Raw genomic sequence first — 10,990 nt, 5'->3', positions numbered from 1 at the left:
TGAGATATGAGAATCAGAGAATCTGTGTGTTAGACTGGCTTTATTCTGCAGGAGTGAATGGGAGTGACAGGTGTCTGTGCTGTCACTCAAGCCTGCTCATTAGCCTGAATCCAAGAGATCATTAGCCTGAATCCACAGACGATGTGTTCATGGCATATCATTTGTCTTTCAACTTTGATGTATGCATGATTAATAGTTTTTGCATTAATAAATAGCAAACAGCGGCAGTAATAATTTACGTACCGTTTATAAAGGGTTTGTTAATGGTTAATAGTGTTTATTGTTTTTTTTATTTATAGTATAAGAACCAGTAATAAACAGTTGTATGATAATTGCGTGATAAATTCATGCCAATAACAACTAGGCCTATTTGGGGGAAATACATTTAGACTGCTAATTGTCATTTGTCAACAATCTCAATAATTCATCATATGGTAAAAATCTGAATGCTGTGCCATCTGCATGTTAACTTGGTTATGACAGCTTACCAGCTCTTATCAATCTCTGTCCTCTGCTCACACTGCGTTCGTCTGACATGGTAGCCTGGGGTGAGCCAGACAAGCGCCTTCAGTGGGTTTCTAAAAGATAGACAGACAATTGGGACAATATTTTAATCAATTCCGCGTGATTAAGAATATATATAGACTACTGTATATTCCCTATTCACACGCGTTACATTGTTAACCCGAGTATGCGCACTGAACGCCTCCATTGTCTACCAGCAGCAAGGAGTGAGAGCGAGCGCGCGGATATGAGAATGCAGGGGAGCGGCATACATTGACCCAAATCTCCGGGAACCGGAGAACAAGCGGACCCGGACACACGTACGTCGTTGGAAAGACAGACTGGCAGACAGACAGCAACAGTTGTCATGGCTATGGTTATGATCAGCTGAACCAGTCTTCAAGACAAAAATAATAACATTAAAGGGGGGTAGCCTAGCCTACTGCAGAGAAGCGCGACTGTCGGAACCGTTGTTGCGCTTTGTGCTTGTCATCATCTCTGTTGTGATTTGGAGCAGGCTGTCCTGTCATTCGTTGTGAGGGGAAAACGTTTTGCGGTTTGCTTATCTTTATCAAGGGGAGTTGTTTTTCTATCATTAATTTGACATCATCCTCTTATAAATGATCGTTTTTCTCTGTTGAGCTGAATCAAAACATTCGAGTCGCTCATGTTCCTGTCAGGGAAATGGGCTGTTGCGTCTGTTATACACAGCTGCTTTAGTCAGACTTGACAACCGGGATTTTTTGAAGCTGCCGTTTTGTCCCTGGCAAGGGGCGATCAAGTGCACTGCAGACAGGCGTGTCGGGGGCGATTCCAGTGACGGCTCTCGACTCTCTGCGGAGCCCCGTTTCAACAGCCCCCACCCAATTTTATCGGGCGCTTTGGATGGGTGGCAAGCAGAGTACGGCAGGGCGGCCCCGGGGTGCTTTTCACGGTGTCTCGGCGGATGACAGCGCAGTGCCACCCTCGGCCCACTTTGGGCACTACCGACCAAGTGGCACTATGGGGTTACGCAGCCGCTCAGTAAGTTCTGTGGCTGGGATGGGCATAGAACATAGTCCTACGGTGCCCTTTGGGTTTTATACCCCCAGAGGAACAGACTCGGACAGGGCCGGAGGGGGGTCTGGCACTAACGCCGCCCATGGTAACGGCTACCAGGAAACGGGCGGCGGGCATCACACGGATGGTATGCTCTATCTGGGCTCCCGAGGGTCGTTGGCAGACACCTTGCCCCTGCACATTGCACCCCGGTGGTTTAGCGCCCACAGTGGTAAGTATCAACACAGCCACCCATGGCTGGCTGCACACATCACAGTTATCATTAGGCCTCGATGTCATCAGCAAACTTCCCTGCCATCCATGGAACTTCATTAATGAATTAGTGTGTGTGTGTGTGTGTGTGTGTGTGTGTGTGTGTGTGTGTGTGTGTGTGTGTGTGTGTGTGTGTGTGTGTGTGTGTGTGTGTGTGTGTGTGTGTGTGTGTGTGTGTGTGTGTGTGAGAGAGAGAGAGAGAGTACATGTGTGTGCATCAGGGCAGTTAATCAGGGGTTCATTGAGTGTCTGACCTTATGTATCTTATGGGGGGGGGGGGGGCACAGCTATCATCTGTTTACCTCAGACCACAATATGTCTCACTGACTGGGCTTGTCAGGGCCTGAGCTGCAGAATACTGACGACACTGGCTCAGGTCCCCAGCCACTCATTACCAAAGCCCAAACCAGCAACCCACAGGAGGGAATGTCAGGCGTCAACATCCAGACTGTTTGCCTTTTATCGCTAGGTGACCCTGCTGTTCCTTTTGATGACTGAGACGCTCCCATAAAGGATAAGGCTATGGTCCTGCTTCAGGTACATAATTCAGCCCTGTTTTCAAGACATGGAGTCTCTCTCTGTCCTCTCTGTAAAATGGCTATTAATAAGGCTGATCACAGGTGCCTCCGTCAAGTGCCCTTGGGAAGTGGTGAGGGAGTGGGGGGATAGAAGGAAGACAGAGACACCAGATCTTAAATTGTACCAATTTCAAACTCTCCAGTCTGGTGTGGTCACACTTTTATCATAGTATGGATTTGACTGAATTGCAGAATTGATTGAAAGAACCATTAAAAATATATATTTTCAGGATATTTTTTGGAGCCTTTCTCTTATCTCAGTGGAACATTGGTCAGACATCTTGTTGCCTTCAATTGATTAGTCAAACTGGAAACAGTACTCACGGTCTGCAAAGCATGAAAAGCTCTGGTGAGGTGCCACCATGGCAGGTAGACAGTAGACAGTTCTGCAGCATAATAAACAATCTAATTCATACTTTAAAACCCAAAGTCTGACACAAGGTCACATCAGAAATCCCCTATGACAATGGTATACATGCCGAGACACACACACACACACACACACACACACACACACACACACACACACACACACACACACACACACACACACACACACACACACACACACACACACACACACACACACACACATTTCTTAGGCTTAAAGCATTAGAAATATTACAGAGCCTTCTGATATTTACCAACTGGACTGTTTTGGCCTGCCCTTTTCCATGCAGCCTCATTGATACTCCATTAATACTCTTATTAATATTGTATGACTGCTGATTAGTCTGATCCTGGCAGGAAACCTCATTCTGATAGCCAACTGTTTGATCCAGCAGCAAACAGTTTCACTGATGCAGTTCCTGAACAGAGTCCCGTCTACATTGTCACTTAGTAAATTGCTCACCTACTGTTGTTGTTATGCACTCTCAGATTAGAGACCCCTTAGCAATGGTCTGTGTAATCTCTCCTCCTGTGATAGACCCATGGTGCTCACTCACCCATCACAGAGCTAAGTAATCACTCACCGATTTGAGCAGAGCAGAGGCACTGACTGAACTCTCTTTGAGCAGAAGCCAATGTAATTGTTCTAAAATTAAAGCCATAAGCAATCATTCACTTGTGTACACCACCATTTTAATTTAAATGTAAGTAATGATGATAACACACATGAACACACGCATACTACTGTAGACACACAGTGTTGTGGCTGAGTTTTAGTGGCAAGTCTTTTAGGAATGATGGGATGTGCTGAACTGAACATCTGAAGATCTGTGCTGAACTGTCTGGCAGCGGAATTCAACAATATAGGTCATTCTCAATTTATTTATGTTTTCCCTTCCCCTCACACACTCTTTCTCTATCTGTCTCTTTCTCTTCTCCCAATGTCTCAGCACAGTGTACACAGACTCCGAGACACACACACACACACACACACACACACACACACACACACACACACACACACACACACACACACACACACACACACACACACTCTACACTGGATGGCTAAGTGAGGAGTTTCTGTTGCTGCGTCTATGACAACCACGTTTCTTGTCACTGCTATTTTCAAGATGAACACTTGCTTGCTCCTTACCACCCTCACAATATCCTCACACACTTGTTTCATCAAGACGCAGAGGACGAGGGAGGGAGAGAGGGAAGAAGGGAGATAGGGAGAGATGGAGGAAAGGAGGGAGAGAGGGAAGAGACAGAGAGAGGGAGAGAGAGGCTTGACATGTTCCTCTGACAGACTTCCTGTGTCACCAGTGTTTCACAGCCAGTCTGTTGTTGAGTGACAGCCGACAGACCTTTCTAATAAAAGGACGCCACAAGTGCAAACAACTGGCCAATTAAAAGGACAGGGGGCCAGGGCAAAGGCAGTGACAACCGTTGCCATGGTGCAGGGACTAAATCCTGTCATTATACAGCAGAGACTTTCTAAAGATAAACCTTTGACTTCAGTAGCAGGGGGCATAAGCCTCTGTTAATCAAAAATGCAGATGATGCCACTGTATAGCAAGCATCACACTGATCACAGGATGCTTTCTATGTCATTAAGCATCACAAACCTAAATCACATAGTTTCCCAGTGCTTCCCATCACAGCAAAGCAGTCTCATTCACTGTGTAATGATACCCTGGTCTCTCCCACACAATACACCCCAATGCCATTACACACCTCCCTCCTATCCACACTCTACCCCCCATTTCACCTGTATCTAAGGCCACATTACCTCCTGCAATCAACCAGTTTAGTGAGGAACACAACAATAGGTCAGTATGTCTCTCTCACGGCTCCCTCCTCCCCATTTCCCTCTCCGTCTTTACCTCTCTCATTCAGCTGTTTCCATGGAAACTGCTGTTCTTTCCGGTAAGGTAAAGAGTTGTCTGAGTTGCGATTGAGTTGGATGTGATGTAATCAAATGGCTACTCTCCATGTATGGGCATAATGTCCTGTACTCTGGACTAAACAGGTCTCTAGATATGCTGACACACTCCAGCATTTAGTATCATCATTAGAAGGACAACCAGCCCAGACATGTGGAAAGAAGATGCACACAGGCATACACAAACAAACAAGGTCACTCATTTAATAAGCTTATCCATGTTGTTTAGCCTAATGACCTGTGATAGACAGTAAACAAGTGATGTCCTTGACATGACAGAAAGAGGGCATGAAACAGCAAGGTGTTTATTCTTCTGAGAGACAGAGGCTTTCTAGACAGCAGGGTATTACAGGGAGCTAGCTGTCACACTGCTTGCCTGCCGTTTGATTGGAGCAGGAGCTAGAGGCAGCCACAGACTTCCCATCTGTACCTTTAATGATGACTTCTCTCCTCTGGGCGCATCCCAAATGGCACCCTATTCCCCATATAGTGCACTACTTTTGACCGGGGCCAATAGGGCTCTGGTTAAAGTAGTGCACTATATAAGGAATACAGTGCCATTTGGGATGAACGTTCTGTCTGTCTGCCTGCCTCTCTTCTCTGTTCATAACGCTACTCCTGAACCTCTCAGTGTTGTGTCACTGAGTTTATGTCTGGCCTTCTACCACCATTCCACCTCTCCTCTCTTCCCTTCTCCATTTCTCCCCTACATGATTCTCTGAGGGAGGACTGATCCGGTGTAATGTCATTTAGAATGCAGAGGAAGATTCAGTCAGGACTAGCTGATGAGATTTGTGTTTTGTGTATTATAATGTGTTTATAAATGTGACTTGTTACAGGAAGCTAGGCGTATGTCGCATGTCACCACTTCACAGGGGAGGCATTTGAACGTAAACATTAATTTGTTATCAAAATGCATTTTTTGGGGCAGAAATGCTTTCTGGGACATATGAACTTTCATGTGCCTTAATAACAAACATGTATGCCATCTGTAAAGATACGAATAAAATGGTTAATTTACAAGCCTAGTTGGTTTAGCAACAGAAAAAGCCAGGAACCTTCCCACTAGCCATGATTGGCTGAGATAATGAATGGTGAATGGGTGTAGACAAAGAGTTCCACTACGTGTACCAAAACATTCAAGGGCCATTTTTTTCTGGGTAAAAATCACCTAATAATTATATAATATTTATACAATATTTATCTGGACACTTTCTATTTTTGATGATGCTAGTAGGCAAATATGCAAGTAACCATTTCACTGTACTGTTTACACATTGTGTCCTGTGCATGTGACAAACTTTGATTTTTATTTGATATAGTGTGTGTTTACCAGAGGCGGTAATGTGAAGAACAACATGACCTGCACCAAAATCAGATTAGGATATACTGTAGGTCAAGGACAAGATAAAGTGTGTTTTTGCTACCACTTACACCACTTTTAGTCTTGAAATCTTTGGTTGTTTTCTACACTACCTTACTTACACTGTTCAGCACATGGCTTCACATGTGAATCCTTAAAGAGATGGGTGGGGCTAAGGCTTAAGAGGGTGTGAACGATGCTGAATGGGTGTAGACAAAGAGTTCCACTACCTGTACCAAAACATTCAAGGGCCATTTTTTCAAAAGTGGGGTTGCAAGTTTATCAACTTTCAAAGCAGAATTACTTTCCCATTGTTACTCAACTGCAGTGTGTGATGTACCACTTTCTAGCTCTGAGTCTCTACTTTTATCCAATGTAGAAAACGCAATTTCAAAGGTTGCTACATAGGACCGAATCGAGCTGGTTTGTCACAAATTGATACCAATGAGCTAAGTGAGGGATATTAGAATATGTATCTGAATATTGATATTGGGACTTTGAAATCCAATGATCTGCCCCTCAGGACATCTTCTTAATGTGAAGACTCCCTATAGATGTTTATGTTTATGGAAGACTTAAGAGAACATGTGGGTAGGCATCCATGGATTTTAAACCCACTGAAACTGACTCCTTTGATCTAATACATGCTATTTTTTGATATTGTAATCTATATCAACCATCAAATATTATATATCATTTATGCAGAATGCTTGAGGATATAACACGGAATTTCATTAAACTAGAGATGCATGGTTCGTGAAGCGTACAGATTCATGATTGCTATAAAGTCAATTCAAGCTCAAGATAGAAGCAGAACATTTGTCTAAATGAATTGCTACAATGAATGAAAATAGTATGTTGGCTTGGAAGCTGAGGATGAGTCATGATGAAGGTCTTTGGGAACATCTGGAAACTAAGGTCTAAAAGTTAGTACTTCATTCAATCGAAACTAGAAAACTATATCATTGCATTTCCTTCCTTGTTTTCCAGTTGAAGTTTCATTCCCAGGTTCATCTGTCTAACATTTTTCATTGAATGAGAAGAGAGATTCACAGTTTTGGCCTATGGAGTAAATTAGTTGATTTAATTGTAATTACGCAGTGGTGTTTGTGCCACATGAGTGAAAGATTATATCAGATGCATGACCTTGCCTTACTATCCATTGCCTTACTATCAATTGACTTACCACCTGGATTCGGTCTTATGTAGTAACATTTGAATTTCTGTTTTTTACATTGGATAAAAGTAGACACTCAGAGCTACAAAATGGTACATCATACACTGCATTTGAGGAAACAATGGGAAAGTAATTGTGCTTTGAAAGTTGATCAACTTGTAAACACACCTTTGAGAAAACCGTCTTTCAATGTTTTGATAGTACTATTGGAGAGCCCTTCTTTGTCTACACCCATTCAGCATTGTTCACACCCTCTTAAGCCTTAGCCCAACTCGTCTCCAACCGTTCTGTTCTAACTTGCCAGCCACTTCCAGACATCTAAGAGAGAGAGAGAACAGCTCAACATTACTCACCCTATCGCTCTGTCTGTGGTTTCGCAATCAGTGCGCACACTGGACGCTCTGACCAATATGTAGGGTTGTTCCGAAAACTCTGACCTCACAACTACAGTCAAGCACCCAAGCAAACTGGCTAACATTGGCTAGCTACTTACAGACACATAATGAGAGAACAAATCACTCTGACCATTTTACTTGCCCTAGCAGAGCTGGTTAGGCTTTTTTCATGTTATCCAGAGTGTTGGTGACTGTAACTGTGCTGCTGGCAACAATTGTATGACGCTTTGTTGCCGACGTTTACTGACACCGTACATATTCAACGGGTTTTGAGCATTCAAAAATGCATCAGCTATTCTGCGCTCTGGCACACTAAGACGAGAGTCTATTGTTAAGAAATGTAGCTAGATAGCTAGCTAGGTAAACAATGAATCCCAACGCATGACGTAACGTTAGTTAGCGAACCAGCCAGCTAACATTAGCTAGCTAGCTAACAATACACTTTAACTTGAAATGAAAATACTTTGTCAAAATTAGAGTGGAGTCTTTTGTTAAGATATGTAGCTAGCTAGCTAAACAATGAACCATAATCACAACTCATGATGTTACTACCCTGCATGAATCTGCAGGTAGCTAACCAACCAGGTTCTATGGCTATAACTAGTCAAACAAATGTGTCTGAGATACGAAGAATAAGATCATACACATAACGTTAGCCAGCAACACAGCCAGCTAACGTTAGCTAGCTAACAGTATACTTGAAATGAAATCACTTTCTGTCAAAATTAGAAACGTGTAATATCTGAAAATCATACCAGTATACATCATGGCTGGACGCATCGTTGCCCTTAGTTTGACGATGTAATCCAGACTGGTGATTTCTCCATCTCCTTAGTTATCATACTTGAATTCCACTGATTTCAAAACTCGGTCCTCCAGAAAGTGGGGAGCATACACATAACGTTAGCTAGCCAGCTAACATTAGCTAGCTAACAGTACACTTTAACTTGACATTAGGTTTATGCAGTTTTACTACACGGTACATTTAAAAAAAAAAGCTGTGTTCGACATGATTACCTAAACATACTGACCAGCTCCAATAGACAGACACATGCTATATGGCAGACCAATCCAAACTAATCTCTCGGCATGTCCGGCCCACTCATTATCTCAGCCAATCATGGCTAGCGGGAAGATAGCTCTCTTTTTCTGTGGCTAAACCAACTAGGCTCGTAATTTAACAATTTTATTCGTATTTACAGATGGCATACAAGTTTTATATTAAGGCACATGAAAGTTCACATGTTCAAGAAGGCATTTCTGCCCAAAAACGAATTTTGCTAAAATAAAATATATTTTTTACGTTCAAACAGCTCTCCTGTGAAGTCGTGACTTGCGACATACGCGTAGTTTCCTGAATCGGTTCACATTTGGAGAAAAGTGAATAAATGTCTAATACTGCAGTGAGACTGTGATAACTTGTTGTATTGACTCAGTCTGAGTGTAGACAACATTGGTGGGTAGGGGGAGGGTAATGTTTACAATTTACCCTCAAATCACAGATATTCACATTTTAAGCGCTTCTGAAGAAGGGTAAATGCTGTTTAACATCGCCTAAAAGAGGATATGGCTTTCCCTCTCTACTCTGTCTAACACATGGAGAGGAGTGGGAATATATTGAGAGGGTAATGATCCTAAGGAAGGAAGCTATCGTAGTGCTGGTGGCCAGTCATGGACATTTTATGAGCTTCCGAGACACAAGTATTTTTGTAAGGTTTTTAATTCTTTATCATTGACAATGGGGAATGGGGCAGGACTACAGAGGTATCATAAAAAATGCATGCAGTAAAGATTGAGTCTGTCGGCTTGGGTTGAGAAATGTGTCGGCTTTGTGGAGAGATGCCATGGGACACTTTAACAGAAGCGCAGTGTGACAGCTCTATTTCACTTCTGTAGAAACAGAGCATGCCCACTCCATAGTTACTAGGCCTATACCAATGGCTTGATATCTATACAGTGTGACAACTATACTGTACTTTGTCCAGGGTAAGTAAACATTGGCTGTACTATTACTTAGTAAGGTATGATGAATCTGCTGTGATGGTTAGTTTCAGGTTGGGACATTCTTTGTGTTGATATTTGTGCTCTCTCTGCCAGTATGAAGTATGTCTTGTTAGTGGTTTGATAAAGGGCCAGCTCTGTGTTCACGAAACACACTGTGTTCACTGTAGGGAATATCTTTGTTTGCTTATGTTTTCATGCAGTCTTGTGATTTACTTTAATGGTCCCTATTTGACCTCACAGTTTCCAAGAATACAATCAATCCCCCATGACTTACTGTAAACTTTAGTTCCCAGCACCACCCTAGAAGTCGTACTAAGTTGTTCCAAGCAACGAGTGGTATTTCTCAGTTACAGTATGTTCTCAGAGACTGATTTCTTTTCAGTGCTGTCAGTGGATGGATGAGCACACATACAAAAAGAGGTCCACAGTATCGCCATGTGAACTCTGAACATTTCTTTGATAATTGAAATGGTCATAGAGCTGTTGCCATATACTGTCTGCATTGCCATTTACAGATAGGGCCTCTTTGGCCTCTTGCCTTCTGGGAGGTGATCCATGGGCTGTCTCTGTCCATCACATCCAATCATCTCTCATAGAAAGTCCTCACTCTACTTTTCTTCTGCACCTCTATTTTTTCTAAAATGTCTTCCATTCCTCTCTCTGTCTGTCCCTAAGTAAGGGCTGGAAATAGCAGCCAGGGGAAATGTGGGTCAGCTGTCATGGGGGGCGGGGCTTCGGTTTACTGACTGACTAGGTTTACTTTTATCTTTCTTAGTTCCTCCCTCTATCTATCCATCCCACCCTCATCTCTTTGTCATACTTGCTGTTTCGTTCAAGCTCTCTCATTTATAAAGCTGTCTCATTCACTTCAGCTCTAGGCCTTTGCGGGGTGTTTTCATCTCTCCATCTCTTCTCCTGACTGGGCTGGTCTGTCTGGTTATTGCTTTATGCTTTCTAGGTGAACCCCAGACCGACTCAGACCAACCAGACAAGTCTCAAAGTAAGAGTTTAGACTCTGATCCCACCGAAGGAATGAATAAATATTGAGTTAACATTAAGATTAAAACACACATTCTGGTGCGGGAGCGTGGAGCAGCGATAGTGCTGCAGTCTCCCAAGTATACATGAACGATATGGGTAGGAACCACCCCTGGCACATTCATGCGGTCTCTCCTCTACCTGTATCCCAACATGGACTTTCAATATTGTCTGAATAAAGAGAAAATACGTAACGAGGAATGAATAGCAACAACCTTTATGACTGCATAGTTGTCATTGGACCAAAAACAAGCTGATTTTGGCACAGCTGAGCTTTTTTTG

General features: G+C 43.0%; 1 protein-coding gene across 1 annotated transcript in view; it reads left to right on the top strand.

Annotated features, from left to right (window-relative positions):
• The first annotated feature begins 477 nt into the window (after positions 1-477).
• The window catches only part of LOC115151859 (E3 ubiquitin-protein ligase znrf1), a 41,045-nt gene continuing 30,532 nt past the window's right edge, over positions 478-10,990 (top strand). The window contains exon 1 of the mRNA XM_029696163.1: positions 478-1,774. Coding sequence (XP_029552023.1) covers positions 1,390-1,774 — 385 coding nt within the window. The 5' untranslated portion in view covers positions 478-1,389. The remainder of the gene's footprint in view (positions 1,775-10,990) is intronic.

The sequence above is a fragment of the Salmo trutta genome, chromosome 17 (genome assembly GCF_901001165.1).
Source record: "Salmo trutta chromosome 17, fSalTru1.1, whole genome shotgun sequence".
NCBI classification, from domain to species: Eukaryota; Metazoa; Chordata; class Actinopteri; order Salmoniformes; family Salmonidae; genus Salmo; species Salmo trutta.
This window is presented reverse-complemented; position numbering and strand designations above follow the sequence as displayed.